Here is a 22,237-nt window from a genome sequence, read left to right on the forward strand (position 1 = left end):
ATCCAATACACAACATGTTGCATATTGTATCCCATAACTAGCAGTGCCCTAAACATATCTAAGGATGTGCCTAACAACCTTTTGGTGTAACTCATGCAGCTCCTGCATTTACCTCAAAATTGCCCCTGCTAGATTTGAGAGATCCGGTCGAGTGTGGGTAAGATACAAAAGGCTCCCCACAAGATGTTGATACAAGGTGTTGTCCACCAATGGTGTATCCTTGCAATCCTCAAGATGTACCCCAGAAAATCGTGTGAGTGCGAACTTGCAGTTGATCATGCAAAATTTAATCAAGAGATCCTTGGCAGACATACTCTGAGATAGCTTGATGTTGGAAGCATCTTGGTTGATCTTGAGAACAAGAAAATAGTGCAGTAGACCTAAGTCTATCATAGAGAACCTATCATGCATAATTTCTTTGACCATAGCAATTATTGAAGCCAAACTTCCTATGATCAGGAGGTCATCAACATATAGAACTAAGATCAGTAAGGAATCTGAGGTTCTCAATATGTAGATGTTTGGATCTGATTTGCATCTCACAAAGTTCTAAGAAATAAATTAAGCATCCATATTCGCATACCATGCTCTACGCGTTTGCTTGAGGCCATAGAGGGACTTTTAAGTCGACATACTAAGGATGAATTCTATATGAACCCCTGATACTACTCCATGTAAATATCCTCTGAGAGATCCCCATGAAGAAAGGCATTCTTCACGTTCATTTGGTGAACTTCCCACCCCTTGGCTGCAGCAATGGTAAGGGCCTAATCTGATGGAGTCCATCTTTGCTACTGGAGAAAAGGTCTGATCATAGTCTATCCCATGGATCTAATGAAATCCTTTGGCAACCAATCTTTCCCTCTATCTATTTACTTTTGTTGCCTTCTTAGTCTTGTAGACCCATCTGCATCTAACAAGTTTCTTGTCTAAAGGAAGTGGAACTAGATCCCAAGTCTGGTTCTCGAGATGAGAGTTGTTCTCCTCTTGCATAGCTTCTTCCCAGAAGGGATTCTCTACAGATTGCATAGATTTGTGGGTCTGAGGCTAGAACCATGTAAAAATTAATGGGCATAACTAGTTCAGTAGTTGTGAGTGCAGGAAGAGGCTCCTCAAACTAGGAAATTGTCATCTTTGGATCCCCTAGAAGATCACTGCCTATAGTTGGGTGGTCTTGTGCATATATCTCTCTTAAGATTCTTATTCTTTGATTTCACATAAGGGGTAATGAGTCATCGTTGGAAGCCCAATTGGGGCTTGGATGTGGATTATGCTTGTGTTCTTCAAAATGAGATTCTGAAATCTGATCTAAGAGTTCATCTGAACGAGTGGACTCATCATCATTGATGTCTGGTGGAGGGAGAGGAACAAAGATCCCTACATGTGGTTCCAATGGTGCATGCAATGGACTTTCCTCAAATTGGATGCTTCACTCAACAAAGATCTTTTTAGTTGAGGGATCAATCAATCTATAACCCTTCACACCATCTAGATAACCCACAAAGATGCATCCACTGCTTTGAGGATTTAATGTTTTCCTCCTTTCAGAGGGTACATGGGCCCATGCACATGATCCAAATATTCGAAAGAGTGTGACTTCTGGTTTGTTTCCGCTCCATGCCTCAAAGGGAGTCTAATCCTTTACAAATTTGTGAGGAGATCTATTCTGAATGTAGTTGGCATAGTTAAGTGCCTCAACCCATAGCTTGGAAGGAAGAGACCTTGCATGCAACATGCAAGTGGTCATCTCTTTGAGGGATCTATTCTTTCGTTGGGCTACTCTGTTATGTTGCGGAGTGTATGGTATTATATGTTGTAGTTTTATACCAGCCTCTGAGCAAAGATGTTGAACATTTCGATTCACATATTCCCCCCCATTGTCAATGCGGAGGATCTCGATCATCCTCCTGTATTGAGTATCTACAAGAGCTTTGAAGTCTTTGATATGCTCAAAAACGTCAGACCTCTGCCTGAGAAAATACACCCAAGTGTATCATCAAAAATCATTAATGAATGCAATCACGTACCTTACTTTGCTAATAGATGGATGAAGAAATGGGTCCCATGAGCACTAGGGATGAGCTCCAAGGGAAAGGCTTCCCTCCAAGCCCTTCCTTTTGAAAACTTATCTTTAGAATGTTTGGCAAGAACACATCCTTGACAAACTCCTTTTGAAATGTCGAGCAAGTCAGTGACCATTCCCTGCTTGCAGAGTTGTTGCATGTATTTGAAGTTTAAATGACCAAACCTCTCGTGCCAGAGTCTACTATCATCATCAACATGTGTTAGTAGTAAAGAATAATCAGATTTAGCAATAAAATTACTAAACATATACAATCAAGACTAATAATTTTCCTCACTAACAACAATCTTGGAGTTATCGTGCATTTCATATGCAGTTATAAAATTTTATGTGAATTCTACTCTTCTTCTTGTGCCTGAGTGTGTTATCTAATAAACAGAGAGTAGATTCACAGAGAGTTGTGGAACATTCTAGGCATTCTCAAAACTTCCATGTTTGAGTTATACTCTCCTTTGTCCAATGACCTCTATTGGAGTATCATTACCCATGAGGATGGGAGGACCCGTGCATGTAGAAATAGAAGATAGAACATTTTTTGTGTCTGCCATATTATGGGATGCACCTAAATCCATGATCCATGCATTGGGAGAAGAAATAATGGAAATTAAAGCATGATAATTACCTCTTTTGTTCGGTGGTTTCTTACTCAACTTCTTGTTGGCATTTTCGGGAATGTAGTCCCCAAGATTGTTTTGTTGAAGTGATTTTGCCATGATATCTATTGTCTTATTCATGCAAGATGATTCAGGATGATAGCCATGGTCGTAGTAACCACATTTTGACTTCCCTTTCTTTCCCTTTCCACCTTTGGAGTTGGAGGAATCATCAAAGGGTTTGGAATTGCCTTCCTTCTTTTGTTTAGAATACACCTTGCCCTTTCCTTTCTACTTTGACTTTGGATTAAATGTGTTGTTATTCTCACATATAGCAAGTGCATTTGGCTTAGAACCCCCGTTTGTCCCCATTTTGGTGAGCTTATCTTTCTCATGCATTAGGGAATCAATAAACTAATCCAAATTAGGAATTTTCCACGTCGATCCTGTAGTGAATTTCCCTGCATGGAATGTTGAGATGAACACAACATACTCCAAACCAAGTTTTTCCAAAATAGAAAGGATCAACTGATTGTGTTGAGTTGATTTGTCAATGCCACATCCCTTTAGTTGAAGAATAAGGGACTTGAACTTCATAAAGAAGTCCTGGATGTTTTCAAAGCTTCTTAGATCTAAGGAATTCAACTCTACCTTAAGCATGTGGCCTCTCATTTCATCCTGCTTTCCAAAGAGAGATTCCAACTTTGTCCAAATCTCATCTGGAGTGGTACAAGCTTCAATGTGAAACAACAACTCTAGGGACATTGACATGCAAATAAGGTTGTAGGCCTCATCCATGCGGTTGAGATACCTATTTTTCTCGACAACTGATGTTGGCTCAACCTTTGTACCCGTTGTTATTGGGTACAAGCCTTTGCAAATGATTTGATGCAAAATCCTTAGCTTCCGATGAGAAATCCAATCCTTTTTACTACATCTTCCTCTTGAACATGAAAATAAAATGCATTTTGTTTCCTCCTAGCAACATCCTTTCTATGATACCATGTAAAAGTTTCACATTGAACCTAGCTAACAAAAAAATCACAAAAAGCTTGAAAGAGATAAAGAGAACAAAGACAAGCTTGAGAGAAAGAATGAAAAATTAAATAGATTGAGTAAAAAGTTACATAATATACTCTACATGGTTGAACAAATGAGCCATAATATTGAACCTAGAGAGATGTATGGAAATATTCATGTTTATGGAAACATCCATCCAATTGAGGAAACACCAATACTTAAGGAAACATCTCCAACAATTCTTTACCTTGATACTCAACCATTCGTTGTGGGAGGGATCCATATCTAGTTGGAAGAGGAAGAAGAAAAGACAACATAAGAATCCATTTAGCCCATTGTCACCTTTGAGATGGATTTGGATTAAAAAAACCATTATGACGACAAATATGCTTCCAATTTTCTACAAAACGTGTATCTTTCTATGCTAAAATTTGATGGATTACAAGGGCAAGAACAACCACCACAAACTCGAGCTCTTGTTCATCTAAAAGGGGATTTGTGGACAACCTTAATGCAAAAATTGACTAGAAAATAGTCAAATGGTGGAAATATGCCCAACATCTTCTTGCACAATGAACAAGAATAGGAACCGTTAACTGTCCCTACAGAACACTACAGCGTTTGCAAGCAATCTCAAGGACATGAAAGGGATCCACCCTAATATTTTACCTGTTATGATCCTTGTGCCTTGAAAATGATAAGAAACTAATAATTACAGTCCACTTTGAGGGGGAAGCCTCCTTTCACAATAAATACAATGAAGAAGATAATGTTTGATGATCCTAAGACATGGTCTCCTTAGTATGTATATAGGAGACAAATGACACAATTATAATAAAATGGGACCATGCAGGGTTCTACCCTACATAACATTATAATAATAGAAATATAATCACTCAATATCTAGGGCTTAATAATGGTTTTTTGGGTTAACATCGGGCTTAAAAAGGGGTTAACATGCCCCTCCCCTTCAAAGGACTGTTGTCCTCAACACATGGCTATTTATGGATGTTTTTCCATGAATAACTCATCTTCCCATGTCCCTTTTTCCATTGATAGGTTCTTCCATTTCATAAGGTACTGAGTGATTTCTTGATTTCTCAACTGCTTAGTCCTTGTTTCTAGTTCTAGTATCATTTTCCCTTCTTCATTAATATCTAGTAGAATAGCTTGGACTGAGATCTTATCATTAATTAACTTCTTGAAGAAAGAAGCATGGATGACTGCATGTACACGTGAATATGGAGGTAACTGTAATTTAAAATCCATACTTCCAACAATCTAGAACACCTTATAGGGTCCATAATACCTTAGAGCTGACTTATTGTCCTTTTGTTTCTTGAAGGACATTTGTTTATATGGTTGTAGTCACACAAATATTGAATCCCCCACTTCAAATTTATTTCAATATGATTTTGATATCCTTCTTGTTTCGTCCTATTTTTTCCACAACAAAGTTACCCTTCAATATTCTAAGAACCTCTTGTTGGTGTTGGATGTGGCACTCTACTACTTGAGCCTTTATAGTCCCTTTCAATGAAGATGTGATGGATGGAGGACGATATTGATAACCCTATTACAGTGCATCTACATGCATGATTATTTTATATATATTGTAAATATTGAAGTGTAAATGTTCGTTGTGAGGCCAAGAATAAAGTTTTCATTAATATATAAATGTTTCATTTTCCTTGGAAACGATATGGGAAATAACACGAGTATTGTGGGCTTCCTTGATGTCTAAGAATTTGTTAAATGATTAAGTCCAAATGGTGGAATTCCCATATTCTTGCAAACTTCCTAGGAAAAATATCGCCACGAGGGAAACTACATAAATGGAGATAAATGTTATGTTGCGTGCAAAGATAAGCTTCACTGGAGAGAAAGACATTCTTATGAAGGAAAAAGAGACAAATTTTTCTAATTTGAAAAATCCTAAGTAAAGCAAAAAGGTGGGAAGACTTTAAAAGAAGAATGTTGGTAGGAAAAAAATGTTGGGAAGAAATTAATGAATACCACTAAGTGAAAATAGTTTGGTGTTAGAAATTAATTAACAAAGCAATGAAGTACGCAAATTATTGTGGAAACTGAAATGCAGAAAAGCATAAAACAAGAGAGACATAGATATACGTGGTTCACCCAATTTGGGCTACATCCATGGAGAAACAACTAGTCCTTCCTTTTATATTATCCAACAAAATGAAGAGATACAACCTACAACAAATCTGTTGTAATTTACTCTTCGCTCTCACATAGTCTCATCTCTCTTTCTCACTCAGAATAATCATCCACAACTGCAATATAATTCTCTCATATAAACTGAGGGTTGCCTTCTAGGGAAAAAACCCTAAATTAGCATAACTTCTACCATCAGATCATCCGCCTAATAAATGGCCCGAATTTACTACGAAATTACAATATTTTACAAGGCAAATTTTCATCTATTTTTAGCTTCGAGGGTGCTACCTCAAAACCCCTAGCAAGGGGGGGCTCATAAAAGTCATTGTCGCCCCCTCTCCCCTGGACCCCCCTAATGGCGATTAAATGAGAGGTGTTTCTAACCCGTTAGGAACAGGGATCCAACATAACTGAAACAAAAAACCTCTGAACAATCAAAGAAATAATCAAGCACCACACCCAACAATCTCCCACTTGGAGACTGATTATATAAACTCCATCGTTGCTTCACTTGCTGGAAAATGACTCCACTTGGACTTGGTTGTTTCTCATCTTCACCATCATACTTGAAGACCAATTGAAACTAGGAAGAATCTTAGTTTCTCCCTAGTTACAACTTTTGTTAACATACCTCCAAGATTCTGGCTAGTGTGTATCTTTTCTAGCTTGAATTGTCCATCTTCCAACATTGACTGTATGAAATAGTACTTGAGATGTATACGTTTAGTCTCGTAATGAAATGTCAAGTTCTTTAGAAAATGAATGTCACTCTGACTGTCATTGTATAACCTTCCCATTTCCTGCTTCTTACTCAATTCATCCATAAACCTTTGTAACCAAGTCATTTCTTTACTAACCTCTATAGCAACAACATACTCTACTTACGCTATTGAAAGTGCAACAATGTTTTGCAATTTTGAAACACAACTGACAGTTGTTCGACCTACAATAAAAAAATACCTTGTAGTGCTCCTCTTGTTATCTCTATTAATTGCCATATTTGCATCAGCATATCCCTGTAGAGCAATGTTTGAACCACCAAAGCATAATGTTTGATTTGTGGCACCTCTCAAATACCTGAGAATCCACTTTACTACCATCCAATGCTCTTTTCCTGGATTTTTCATATACCTCATTACAACTCCCACTGCGTGTGTAATATCAGGGCTTATGCATATCATTGCATACATTAAGTTTCCAACTGTTGATTTATATGGAACTTTACATATAATTCATCTATTCCTGAGTCTTAGTACACATCTCCTTACTTCGTTTGAAATGGATAGCCAAAGGTGTTGTAACTGGTTTTGCATTATACATATTAAATCTTTCCAACACCTTTTCTATGTACTCACTCCGAGAAAATGTTAATTTGCGATTTTTCATGTCTCTAACTACTCTCATACCAAGGATTTGTTTTGCGGCACTCAAATCCTTCATTGCAAATGAATTTTCCAATTTTATTTGGAGCACATTTATTTCCTGCATGTTAGACTCTGAAACAGGCATGTCATCTACATATAATAGAAATTTAATATAGCTACTATCATTTTTCTTTTTAAGATAATCACAATGGTCAGAGTGACACCCAGTATAACCCTGTTCAAACATAAACCAGTCAAATTTTAGATACAACTGCCTTGGAGCCTGTTTTAAGCCATACAATATCTTCTTCAATTTTCACACTAATTTCTCCATTTGACCTCATACCCTTTTGGCTATTACATATATATTTCTTCCTCCAAATCCCCATGGAGAGGTTGTCTTTACATTTAACTGCTCAAGATGCAAATCTTTTGTTTCCGCTAGACTGAAAATAGTTTTGATTGAAGTCATTTTAACAACAGGAGAAAAAATTCCATCGAAGTATATACCTTTCTTTTGTGCAAACCCCTTCACTGCAAGTCGAGCCTTATTCCTCTATTTACCTCCATATTCTTCCTTCAACCTGTAAACCCATTCATTCTACAATGTTGTTTTACCTCCAGGAACTTGACTAAGTCCTAAATTTGGTTATGCATGAAGGAGTCCATCTCTTCTTCCATGGCTTGCTCCCACTTCATGACTTCTTCTTGCGAAATTTCTTCTCGGAGATTGACAGGGATCATTATAAGCCCTACAATCTTTTGCCAAGTGTCCAAAGTTTGTACAAAAATAACAATAACCAAAAAATAAACTTTGGTACCTGGGAGATGGAGATTTCCTTGATTTACATCTGAAGCCTTTCTGCCTTGAGATCCTTTGATGATAATTATTGCTTCTCGCATCCTTGACAACATTTGCATTTCTTCTTGGAACAAGACTTCCTTCATTATCGCCTTGAATCTTATCTTTAACTTTGCTGAAACTGGGAGCATCAACATTTCTTTCTAACTTCCTCATATCCTTGTTGTTTGAAGCATTATCATTCTTGCTTGAGGATTCACCTGCATACCCGAGACCTGATTTATCAAATGGACATATTTGATAGCTGAGCATGTCATCCAAGGCTTGAGAGCTCTTCAAGGTTTTGTCCATCCCTTCAACCTTTTTCCTGAGGGAGACAATCTCTTCTTCCAATCTTTCACAATCATTATTCTTCTTAGCAATTTGTTCCTCAATTTCTTCCTTAATACGTATTGCTTCATTTGTTTCTAATTTAAGTGAGATTATATCTGACTTCATTTTGAAGATTTCTTCATTCTCCTTTGCTAGACTGCTCTCCATTTCTTCCTTGATCCTTGTAGCTTTACATGTTTCGGCCTTGAGAAGGTTGATGTTGGATTTTAATTTGAAGATTTCTCCATCATTTTCTTTTAGTTTACATATCATGGTGTTTCTCTCCTTCTCTGCTTCATCAACGTGTCCTTCTATAATTGCCACTGCTTCCATTGTCTTCTTAGCTCCTTGTGCTAACTTTCTTGCTTCTTGTAGTTGAGATTTGAGAGAGGGGACCTCTACCTTGTACTGAGCAATCTCTTCTTCAAGTTTGTTCAAGTTGACTTGATAAGGTATCTTCCCATTTCTTTGCCTTACCCAATTGATTTGTCATGGATATGACTTCTTCATGATGATTTCTCTTGCTTTGATGAAATTCCTTCTTAAGCTTGGCAAGCTCTTCATCACTTTCTTGTACTTGAAGCTTGACAAGGTCAACTTTCTTCCTTGTTAGGTCTTGGTAACCAGCTAGTGCTTTCTTATTAAGTTCCTCATTTTCCTTTTTCAAATTGATAATCTCTTCCATGGTAGCCATAAGTTTAGTAAGGAGATCTTCTACAAAGTCTTTTTCATTCTCTCCATCTTCTAGGTCTTCTTTAGCCTTGATGTCGTCATTCTCATTTTCAGCGTCTATGATGGGTTCTGGATTTGGTTCTTGGTTTCCATCATCTTCTTGACTAGTGGTCATTGTCAATGCTCCTTTTGAATGAAGATCGTGAAGTTTGTCCCATACACCCTTTGCTGACGAACATTTTCCTAAATTGTTCTTTATAGAATCAGGTAGCCCATTCAAAATTGCTTTCATTGCTTTTGCATTGTACTCCTTGGATTCTCCATCCATCATGCTATCAACTATCATTGATTTCCAGATTTCAATGCTTTGAGTCTTTAAGAAATTCCTCATTCTTGCCTCCCATATATCAAAGTTTCCATTGACCCATGGAGCCTCCTCAAATTGGTTGACTTGTATTTCAGTGGTAGAGGGAGACACATCTTTAGGAGGATTGAAGACTTTCTTCCTTGGCTTCGCCATTTGTGTTCTAATGATCAACCTTCAAGCTGTTAGGCTTCAAGCTTCATTATAGTCTCCATGCTATATCATCAATGACAACCTGTCTTCATATGAAGGAGTCTTCACAAATCTTTATATTACCCACACAGAGTCTGCAAAGTTACCTCATGATGATTTCAAATAGCCATCATGATCTCCAATAATGTCTTCGCACAACTTCAATGTGTCTACAATGAACTGCACTAAGCTCTGCACAAAAACAACTCTCTATTTCAAGCCTTTGTTCTCACTATCACGGTAAATGCTCCAAGAGTGATTGCTTCAGGAGTGACTTCTTTAGAGGAGTGACTATCGCAATTTCTTACTTCCAAGAAACAAACTCACAAAAACTTCAATGCTGGTGCTGTCTTCTTCGTCTTCCGCTGGCCCTTCGACTTCCTCCTGTCCTGCTGGACCTTCGGCTTCCTTCTGTCCTACTGGACCTACGACTTACCTCTGTCCATCTGCTTACATCTCTCTCACTCGATCTTCGGCTTCTTTTGTACCTTTATCGTCTACCAGACCTTTGGCTTCTCGATCTTTCGACTTCTTATTTCGTTCGCTTGACTTCTAACTTCCTCTGTTCCTCCAAGTTCATGAACTGTTACCTCTTCTCTGTGATAGATGCCTGAGATACGTTACCCATATGGAGATCCCACGAGCCACGTCATTCCTTTAATCGCAATCGCAACTTCCGGAGGCCTTTTACAAGTCATGCCCATAACATACTCTGTCCTCTGATATCAACATCATCGATCTTCACATATCAACATAGTTAAAACCATATAATGGGCGGTCCCACCTACCACATCATCACCTTAATCGCAATCGTGGTTTACCATCGTTACATTTATTCAAGACTTGAGATATGCGACGGATACGATATTCCAATAAGCTTCTTTTGATAACTCAATCGGGTCCACAAATTTATCACAAATGACGGTTTTAACATGTCATCCCTTTTGAACTTTGCGATTCAACTATTGCGATATCAAGTTATGTCATAGTGGTGCAGTCGGGTCCACCATAATATCGCAATCACAGTTTTTACTATGACATCCATTTATGAATTGCGATATCAAAGTTCTGACACAGCAGATGCGATATTACAATAGGGTGTGTTGTAATGGAGCAATCGGGTCGGTAATAATATCGCGATCGGAGATTTTAATGTGACAAGGCTTGAAACACTTACGGTATGGCGGATGTGATATTTCTTTAAGATGTATTATAATGGTGCAGTGGGTCCACAATATTATCTCAATTGATGGTTTGCGAGATGTCGACTGGCACATGGATTAAAAACTGACCTTAAACCCCGCAGTTGACCATGATCTAAGGGTTGACTATGAGATCGACGGCTAAGACTGAGTGCGGGACTTCAACCACGATCAAGGAAGTCCATACTTTCCTACCCCCACTCTTCCGATATGTTAACTCCTCTGATATTCTGCAATACTCCTCCGATATGTTAACTCCTCTGATATTTCTCTGGTATTTCATGTGATATTACTGTTAACTCCTTCGTTAACACTGTTTATGCCCCTCCGTTGATGTGTTCCTCTTTGCTTCTCGTGGCTTCCAATTATCTCTTCAGATAGCTCTTCTTTGACTTCTCATGTTCTTGACTTCCGTTGGCTTCCAATGTCTTTCCAATGGCTTCCCTAATGGCTTTTCTCCTTGGCTTCTTGCTCCTGTTTCTTTGCTGGATCTACTGCGTCATTTGCTGTTCAATTGACCTCTTGCGTCATTTTCTGTTCAATTAACCTCCTACGTCATTTGTTGTTCAATTGCTATTCAATTGACCTCCTGCATCATTTGTTGCTCAATTGCTGTTTAATCCACTTGGGTCCTCCATCTCATCATATTCACTATGAGCATTATGATCAATGGGCATCAATGGGCAATCGTGTATCAAAGGATTTGCCATCATAAACAGTGCTATATTGACATCAATGAAAACCTAGATTAACAATCTCCCCCTTTGTCGTTGATCGAAATATTCTTCTTCTCTCCCCCTTTGACATCAATGGCAAAGGAGTGCACAAGGACTCCCCCTGTCGAACTGCTCCTGTTCCTTATGAATAGTATATTTTTATGGGTATGTTACTCATACATGGCTCCAATCTTTAGGGTTCATAAATGAGATCTTCAACCAAGACTAATCCACTGTGGTTACAAGAATTACAAGTTGCAAAACGTACCTTGATGTTGCTACAAATCACCCTTTCTGACTGTTGCAACAATGATGATGAAGCCAACATTTTATAGAGAATTTGCTCAGGTCGGCTTTTCTTTTGGCAGGTACTGAACCAAGGGTATATGTATATATAAATATTCAAAACAATGTCATGTCTTGGAGTAGCCTTATCACTGGAAATTCTTTGCACTAGAATAACCCTGTTACTGTAGTCATGAGACTTATGCCGATATGGTTATTGTGAGAAATTGACACTGTACACAAAGGTCCGCAAACTTTTATGCTCAAAACATCACACTTCACCTTTATGCTTAGGTCACAGCATTTCATAGTTGCATTTTGATATTCAGATTATTTTAGTACAACAGGTCCGTAGGTCAATTAGATCTTATCTTGTTTCAAAAAGATTCAAAAGATGCGGAGATCACTGTTGGAAATCATGATTTACAATGTCACAATTGCAGTTAGACCAAAACCTGCAAGTTATCTCCACCAGCAGATTTTGATATCCAATCTGTGGCTGTCTTTTAAATTCTTTTACTGGTTGACAACTTTTTGCAATGCTTCAATTATGCCAGATTCTTCCAACTGCTCTTGCTTCAAGCTCCATTTCCAAATGTGTTTGTTTGTTTGAAGGTTGCCTCTATTACTCTCCTTGATTTACCTGTTCTCACATTATATCCCTAAGTCGAGACATTCAACTTTTGTAATACCAACAACATAGTTATTTTCCCTATTTCTCTAGCATTGGATGGCCTTCTCTGCTGCTCCAATTTCTGCTTAGTGATCAAGTGGAAAACATCTTCAACAACAGTCCAAAGAATGGTTACAAGATCATGTTCTTCAATGTAGTGCTCTTGAGAAATGATATTTATCAAAGGATGATTGTTAATATAGCTCAACAAGGATTTCATAAGGACCCTTTCATGAATAGCTTCTGCAATAATGATCAAGAATCACAAGCTCCCCCTAACTATATGCATGGTCTCTTTTTGGTAGAATCCCATCATCAAACACTCGAAATATCAAGAATATCTTCATCAAATAAACCAGGCGTGTTTTTGGTTGGAGGGTTTAGGAGATTTTCAAATTGTATCTGCGTTCTTCTCCATATTTGTGTAACTTTATTTTCTGGCATGGTTCTAGCTTGAGAAGGTGCCCAAATCAAGTTACAATTACGTGCCATATGACCAATGTTATGACACTTGAAGCATTCTATGTTGTTCATGAATAAGAATTCATGACTTCTTCTTGCAAAATTGCTTCTCGGAGATTGACAGGGATCATTATAAGCCCTACAATATTTTTCCATGTGTCCAAAGTTTGTACAAGAATAACAATAACCAAAAAATAAACTTTGGTACCTGGGAGATGGAGATTTCCTTGATTTACTTCTGAAGCCTTTCTGCCTTGAGATCCTTTGATGATAATTATTTCTTCTCGCATCCTTGACAACATTTGCATTTCTTCTTGGAACAAGACTTCCTTCATTATCGCCTTGACTCTTATCTTTACCTTTGCTGAAACTGGGAGCGTCAACATTTCTTTCTTACTTCCTCATATCCTTCTTGTTTGAAGCATTATCATTCTTGCTTGAGGATTCACCTGCATACCCGAGACCTGATTTATCTAATGGACATCTTTGATGGATAAGCATGTCATCCAAGGCTTGAGAGCTCTTCAAGGTTTTGTCCATCCCTTCAACCTTTTCCCTGAGGGAGACAATCTCTTCTTCCAATCTTTTGCAATCATTATTCTTCTTAGCAAGTTGTTTCTCAATTGCTTCCTTAATACGTATTGCTTCATTTGCTTCTAATTTAAGGGAGATGATATCTGACTTCATTTTGGATATTTCTTCATTCTCCTTTGCTATATTGCTCTCCATTTCTTCCTTGATCCTTGTAGCTTTACATGTTTCGGCCTTGAGAAGGTTGATGTTAGGTTTTAATTTGAAGATTTCTCCATCCTTTGCTTTTAGTTGACATATCATGGTGTTTCTCTCCTTCTCTGCTTCATCAACTTGTCCTTCGATGATTGCCAATGCTTCCATTGTCTTCTTAGCTCCTTGTGCTAACTTTCTTGCTTCTTGTAGTTGAGATTTGAGAGAGGGGACCTCTACCTTGTATCGACCAATCTCTTCTTCAAGTTTGTTCAAGCTCTTGTGCCTTTGTTCAAGTTGACTTGACAAGGTATCTTCCCGTTTCTTTGCCTTATCCAATTGATTTGTCATGGATATGACTTCTTCATGATGATTTTTCTTGCTTTGATGAAATTCCTTCTTAAGCTTTGCAAGCTCTTCATCCCTTTCTTGTACTTGAAGCTTGACAAGGTCAACTTTCTTCCTTATTTGGTCTTGGTCACCAGCTAGTGATTTCTTATTAAGTTCCTCATTTTCCTTTTTCAAATTGATAATCTCTTCCATGGCAGCCATAAGTTTAGTGAGGAGATCTTCTACAATGTCTTTTTCATTATCTCCATATTCTAGGTCTTCTTTAGCCTTGATGTCATCATTCTTAGTTTCAGCTTCTATGATGGGTTCTGGATTTGGTTCTTGGTTTCCATCATCTTCTTGACTAGTGGTCATTGTCAATGCTCCTTTTGAGTGAAGATCATGAAGTTTGTCCCATACACCCTTTGTTGGCCAACATTTTCCTAAATTATTCTTTATAGAATCAGGTAGCCCATTCAAAATTGCCTTCATTGCTTTTGCATTGTACTCCTTGGATTCTCCGTCCATCATGCTATCAACTATCACTGATTTCCAGATTTCAATGCCTTGAGTCTTTAAGAAATTCCTCATTCTTGCCTCCCATATATCAATGTTTCTATTGACCCATCGAGCCTCCTCAAATTGATTGACTTCTATTTCAGTGGTAGAGGGAGACACATCTTTAGGAGGATTGGAGACTTTCTTCCTTGGCTTCACCATTTGTGTTCTAATGATCAACCTTCAAGCTGTTAGGTTTTTGAGTGAAGGAACTTGGCTCTGATACCAATTGTTGGAAATACTTGGGGGGGTGAAACAATATTCCTTTTCAATTGTTATTTTTACCAGTTAACTCATTTATATTTAGAACACAAAATGAACAATAAGAATAATTGCTTTTATTAATATAATCTTCACAATAAATCAAATACAATATATATAAGGCTTCAACATGTTTCAAAGCACCAACTTGGTCTTTTTGTGAGGCTCCAACCTCTAAGGCACCAACCTTGTCTTCTCAAGGCACCAACCTTGGATTTAGAAGCACCAACTCCAAGGACACCAATCCTTCCAATTCCGAGGCACCAACCCTAAGGGATCCAACCCTCTATTATATATTGTCTAAATATGTTTGGTAGTAATTCTCTGCTCCCAAAATATTCTTCACTGAATTCTATCAATCTACAGCTTCACTATAGTCTCCATGCTACATCATCAATGACAACCTGTCTTCATATGAAGGAGTCTTCACAACTCTTCATATTGTCCACACAAAGTCTGCAAAGTTACCTCATGATGATTTCAAATAGCCATCATGATCTCCAATAAGGTCTTCACACAACTTCAATGTGTCTACAATGAACTGCACTAAGCTCTACACAAAAACAACTCTCTGTTTCAAGCCTCTATTCTCACTGTCACAGTAAATGCTCCAGGAGTGACTGCTTCAAGAGTAACTGCTTTAGGAGTGACTTCTTTAGAGGAGTGATTGTCGCAGTTTCTTACTTCAAAGAAACAAACTCACAAACACTTCAATGCTGGTGCTATCTTCTTCGTCTTCCGCTGGCCCTTCGGCTTCCTCCTATCCTGCTGGACCTTTGGCTTCCTTCTGTCTTGATGGACCTTCGGCTTCCTTCTGTCCTCTTGGACCTACAACTTACTTTTGTCCTTCTTCTTACATCTCTCTCACTCAATCTTCGGCTTCTTTTGTACCTTCATCATCTGCCAGACCTTTGGCTTCTCAACCTTTCAACTTCATTCATTTACTTGACTTCCGACTTCCTCTGTTCCTTCAAGTTCACGAACTCTTACCTCTTTTCTGTGATAGATGCTCGAGATACGTTACCCATATGGATATCCCACGTGCCACGTCATTCCTTTAATCGCAATCGCAACTTCTAGAGTTCTTTTACAAGTCTTGCCCATAACATACTCTGTCCTTCGATATCAACATCATCTATCTTCACATATCAACATAGTTAAAACCATATAATGGGTGGTCCCACCTGCCACATGATCACCTTAATCGCAATCACGATTTACCATCGTGACATTTCTTCAAGACTTGCGATATGCGACGGATGCGATATTAAGTTATGTCATAGTGGTGCAGTAGGGTCCACCATAATATCGCAATCGCAGTTTTTACTGTGACATCCATTTATGAATTGCGATATCAAACTTTTGACACAGTGGATGCGATATTACAGTAGGGCATGTTATAATGGAGCAATCGGATCCGTAATAATATCGCGATCAGAGATTTTAACGTGACAAGGCTTTAAACACTTGCGGTATGGCGGATGTGATATTTCTTTAAGATGTATTAAAATGGTGCAACAAGTCCACAATATTATCTCAATCAATGGTTTGTGGGACGTCCACTGGCACATGGATTAAAAACCAGCCTTAACCCCCGCAGTTGACCGTGATCTAAGGGTTGACTATGAGATCGACGGCTAGGATTGAGTACGAGACTTCAACCATGATCATGGAAGTCCATACTTTCCTACCCCCGCTCTTCCGATATGTTAACTCCTCTGATACTCTGCAATACTCCTCCGATATGTTAACTCCTCTGATATTTCTCCAGTATTTCATGCGATATTACTGTTAGCTCCTCCATTAACACTGTTTATGCACCTCCACCGATGTGTTCCTCTTTGCTTCTCATGGCTTCCAATGATCTCTTACGATAGATCTTCTTTGACTGCTCCTGTTCTTGACTTCCAATGGCTTCTAATGTCTTTCCAATGGCTTCCCTAATGGCTTTGCTCCTTGGCTTCTTTCTCCTGTTTCTTTACTAGATCTACTGTGTCATTTGCTATTCAATTGACCTCCTGCGTCATTTGTTGTTCAATTGTTGTTCAATTGACCTCCTGCATCATTTGCTGTTCAATTGCTGTTCAATTGACCTCCTGTGTCATTTGCTGTTCAATTGATGTTCAATTGCTATTCAATTGTTGTTCAATTGACGTTCAATTGCTGTTCAATCCACTTGGGTCCTCCATCTCATCATATTCACTATGAGCATTATGATCAATGGGCATCAATCGACAATCAAGTATCAAAAGATTTTCCATCATAAACACTGCTATATTGACATCAATGACAACCTAGATTAACACAATCCGATCCTCAATCAATGGATCGAATCTATCTAATCCTAGATAAATACCTAAACTGCTTGATATTCTCCTCGAGAATCTCAACTAAGTCTGAACTACTTGGATTAATTACAAAATCATTCAAATACCTATATTCTAGCTCAATTCCTATCTAGAAAACTTTGTAAATTGACAGTTAAAAGATCCCACTCCTTTGCTTGTAAATTTTTTTTGGATTTTTGGAATAAAATGAAGCCTTTTTTCTTTAAACCTCATGCTCCTGCATCATATATACTTCATTTGTGTTTTACATAGGTTCTTCCCATTTGGTTTCCAAATATATGTATGTAAAAACAAAATGAGATGCATATATACACTACCTAATCGGATTCATTAACATCATTGATATCCATGACAGCCTGGGTCGTACTATTGGGTTAATAAACACGAAAGTACAATGTCTTATGTTTCAAAAAAAACATATTAAATTTCCTTACAAAGAAAGCTTTGAGCTAGTATCTTATGGTTGTAGCATCTACTATCCTTTTATATAACCATGTCACGATTGGATGGACCTCGAGAAACTAATTTCTCCATATAAATAGGAAGTTTGAAGGTGGAACATTTTCTTTTCATAAAGTTTACTCTTCTAGTTTCTTTCCTTATCTGTAGCTGGGGTTTATGAACATCCACATTTCTCTTTATTTACTTTATCGGGTACTGCACATTTTGATGTAGCTTTATAATCAAACGAGTCCAAGTGAAAATATTAACAAATTTATGATACGGAGGTCATCATAAAAACTGTAGCTGTGTTTTGTTTGTGATTATGTTGGGAAATTTATTAACAAATTCTAGAGCATGCTTCTGCAAAGTTATCAGGCCATCTTTTATCGTATGTCTCAGAAATTTGATTTTATTATGGAACAATTCTATTTTTTTTTACTTAAAACTAAACAGCTTCTTTTTACAGCTTGAGCAAAAGTGTGGATATGTCTGAAATGTCCTTTTATGATGTTGGAGAAAATTAACAAGTCATCTGTATACACAATTAGCCATTCAAAGTAGGGCTTAAAAATTTGATCCATTACCTTCTGGAACTTAGATGGAGCATGCTTTAGTCCAAAAGGCATTACATTCCATTCATAGTGCCCTGCTGGAATGTTGAAAGCAGTTTTGAATCTGTCTTCTTCTTTGATAGCAACTTAACCATTTGAGAACACTTTGGCTCCTGCAATTTTTGCAATTAAACTTCCTTTACGTGGAATAAGATAGATATCATATGTTAAAACAGAATTTAGAGGTTTATAATTTATAACAAGTCTGGGCACTCCCTGATCTATTCTGAATGCTTATTTACATAAAATCAGTAGCAGTTTCATAGACTGCTAGATTCTCTGATGAATTCTTTTTGCAGAAGAGCAGAGATTTCTTTTTGGCAGAGATTTCTATATTCTCTATTCATAATGTAAAATGTTATAACTACTCTGAATTTATATTAATGAGATGTGTCTTCCCTGCATGAATCCAAATGTCTTTTCACTGCTTACAGCTATATTCATAGCACAACTTCCACACATTGAATATATGATTTCGCCAAGGGAATCCATGTTGTTGTCATCATCCCTTTCCTCTCTCCTTTTGATTAATTGCATTGTTAAATTAAAATAAAAATAGGGAAGCACTTTTTGGATCTTATATTTGTCAATAAGGTGGCAGCTGCTTATGAAGATGCGTTTGACGTTTTGTGTGGGGAAAAACATATGTGACAATAACTAGTCAACCCACATAACTCTATGTAAATCATATTTGTCCTTACGTAAGAAATCAAACCTGAAAAAGAATTGTAGCTATCTTGACAAGTTATAGTCAAGAACTATATAGGTTGCTAAACTAAACATAAACCACAAATAATTCGAAATCCAATTTTCACCAATTTACGAATTTTGGTCAGGGACCAGAACATAAATTTTAATCTTATCAAACATTATTTACATTTCACATCAGCAAGCATGTAATTCTAAATTCTCAAATATTTTCTGCAAAAGAGAGGGAAGCAGGAATCACCAGCCCATGGCTATTACCTTCCTCTTAAGTTGTTCTCTTTGATCCATTAATATTTCTGTCTGATACTCCATAACGTAACACCATTTTAGTTAGCGTAGGATTTATCCATCGTAGGATTCTTTTGTGAAAGTCAAATAACACGTGGTAATATCGATGTAATTGGCATCAAGTTATAACAACCTTTCTTGCCCGTATACGGTTTAATCCTCGTTCAGTTTGGCTTTCTAACTGATTTAATTCCTTCATTGAGCACGATGCTAAATCCTCCCCCAACATCTTCCTACAAGAAATTCGAAGAAAATATGCTAAACATTTAATTTTATATATAGAAATATAAATTAATTAGATACAATATACAATTCCACTGCATTATTTGATTATGGAAGTCACTTTACCTTTGTGTTGATTCAAGAATATTAATCCTTTCTTCCATTTGTGCAATTTCTCCTTTTAAATGCTACACACATATAATGGTAAAATTAGTTAGTAATTTAGTATTTAGAGGCGGACCGAATCCATACTGTTTTACATTTGTCAATATGAAAATTAGCTAACATGATCGATACACTTCATTTCACCAGAGTAATTTCGGCTCTATAAAGTTGATTATTATAATTTTAATTCAATAGTATTTCTAGGATCATAGTCATTAAGAGATCTTTTGTTGGATATATGTTGAATTTTTTTAAAATGAACTGAAGGTTTTAATTAGTGAAAAGTTTAAGGATTTATATTTATTTTAGTGTGTGAAAATATGGGTGAATCTTGTTTTTTACGTGGTCAAATATTTTATAATTGGCAACTTATTGCTTTTTAAGTTGTCAAACATTTTATAATTGGCAACTTATTTTATAAAAAATATTCAAAATCTAAGTTTTCAAATGTATTTTCTAATTTTTATTTTAGCAATTTTTAGAATAAAAAAAAATATCCTATAGAATTTGAGTGGATTATTTTTTAGAAATGTCAAAATTAACTCAAAATTTTCAAAATTAACTCAAAATTTTAGTAATCCAAGCCTCCTCATGTTGATATTCAAGTCTAGAAAACAATTAAGTGTGAAAACTCTCATGAATTGTTTTCTATCCATTATCGATCTTATATGAGTAATGGATGTTTCTGAGAGAATGGTTTCATATACAATAACACTGTGATATAATTTGGTGGTTATGGTTAAGTGGACATGCACCATATCTTTACTTTTACTATCAACAATTGAATTAGCACAATGAGACAATTGAAGTCATTTTCTAGGTTTTCCATTTATCGTTCCCAAGGTAAACCTTGGGTAGATTATGAATCTACCTTTTTTTATTTCCGTTTTTAATGAACCTATTACTATTTCCTTTTAGAGAACTTTGTAAATGAATAATTATATTCACCCTTAATTCTATGATGTGAGTGCTCTTTCTAAATTTTTGGTTGATTAGGATTTGTTGACGGTGTTGGACCCCCCAACATTTAGAGGATCTCCCAGATATTAAGTCCCAACTAGACCTCAAACCATTTGGAGTAGGAGTCTCGGCAGTGGGTGGTAGTGTAATGCCTTGACCGCCGTAGCATGCAGAAGTAAGTAAGATAACTTTGGGTGAGAGCAAGTATGTGACCCTACAAAGAGTAAAGTACAATGCATGAAGGTTCTAACACATAGAGGGGAAAAGGAAGTGCGCCCCTTAGAAGCTTGTAATAGAATGTAGCTTGAAAAGAACACACGAGCGGAATGACATCACAAGCTAAAATGCCAAATAGTCCACAAATTAAAGTGATGGGTTAATCCAACAACACGCATTCAACAGGATTCGTACAATTGCATACAAAGTAGTTCATAAGCAAATGCGTAAGTTAAACAACATACATTGCTAAAGAAACCAGAATAGTCAAACTACAATAACAACATATGCATGAAAGCGTGTTGGCTCTGATATTATTATTATAAGTGAAATTTTCATCCATACATACACCATTGACGACCACTAGCTCCAATAGTGGAACATTACAGTCAAGAACACTTGCTCCTCCAAAAAAGTATACTCGCTCTCTGCTATGGAGAAGCCAAGACTCATCACAATACTCCCAAGCCCTTTCTAAGCCTAACCCTAGCCAAAAGCCTGGCTCCCAAAACTCTATTTTATGAGTTATGAGGTTCTATTTATAACAAAGGGTGGGGTGACTCTTGACATTCCCCTTTATGACTCTTTGACTGCCCTCATGACTCTTCAACTTCCTTACAAGTAACTCATTACATAAAATTATGACCTTTCACATTCCACTAATGACACTTGGAATTTCACTTACAACATAGTTACAAATAATATTACACTTTCCACATGTACCCATGTAAGAAAAAATAGTATAGAGACCGCCTAACAAGACAAAACACTATGATTTCAAATTTTGGGAAAATACCAACTCGGCAACCTCCACTTGGCACTTCTTAGTCACATATTGACGCCAGGCTTAGTACTGTGTGATGGTGTCCCTAAAATGTTTGATGGTTTCTTTCTGATAGTAGACTCTTGCCTCCATGGCATCCGGGTATATGGTCTTGGAACCTGTATCCAATGCATTTTGAAGCATGTGTAGCATGGTGTTGACCATGATAGGACGCCCATTGTACTTGTGCATGTTGTGTGCGCTCAGCTGCACGTCTTTCTTGGTGGCCTCTCGCCTTAGCTACTCCATGTACTCATCGATCTCTAGTTGAACCTGGTTCTTGTGTCTAGCCTCGGTGAGGGCATTGATTGATGGGATCCTATGCATTCTCACCATGACATCCAAACTATTGTACAACCGTGCATATGAGCCCTGTATGCTATTGTCGAATGGGGCAACATACTCGTATTTTTGGATCAACATCCGGACGTTTGCTTTCTCCAGCTCTCCCTATGGCTTCATCTTCTTGGCTAAGTGAAGCAGGGCCCCTTTGTACTGAATTGTACACTCTTGCACATGGGTGATGGCAACATTTATTTTCTTGAGAGTTTGAATTAACTCTTTGATCCGCTATTGTAGGCCATGCACACGTACAATTACTT

The 22,237-nt window shown here is 37.3% G+C and overlaps 1 protein-coding gene across 15 annotated transcripts in view; it reads right to left on the reverse strand.

Annotated features, from left to right (window-relative positions):
- The window catches only part of LOC149212063 (MADS-box protein SOC1-like), a 300,150-nt gene that overhangs the window by 89,246 nt on the left and 188,667 nt on the right, over positions 1-22,237 (reverse strand). For 13 of the 15 annotated variants that reach the window (XR_016250741.1, XR_016250740.1, XR_016250742.1 and 10 more), the window contains exons 3-5: positions 19,598-19,659; positions 19,383-19,482; positions 19,220-19,261 (exon numbers count right to left, since the gene is read on the reverse strand). Coding sequence is in view for 10 of the 15 variants with exons in the window: in XM_089391683.1 (XP_089247809.1) it covers positions 19,220-19,261; positions 19,383-19,482; positions 19,598-19,659 (204 nt within the window). In the remaining 5 variants the exon portion in view is untranslated. Of the gene's footprint in view, positions 1-18,226; positions 18,367-19,219; positions 19,262-19,382; positions 19,483-19,597; positions 19,660-22,237 lie in introns of all 15 variants that reach the window. The other 2 variants (XR_016250743.1, XR_016250744.1) reach the window with 1 other exon arrangement.

The sequence above is a fragment of the Pinus tabuliformis genome, chromosome 1_1 (assembly GCF_031772625.1).
Source record: "Pinus tabuliformis cultivar Carrire ecotype Pingquan chromosome 1_1, CPIR1, whole genome shotgun sequence".
NCBI classification, from domain to species: Eukaryota; Viridiplantae; Streptophyta; class Pinopsida; order Pinales; family Pinaceae; genus Pinus; species Pinus tabuliformis.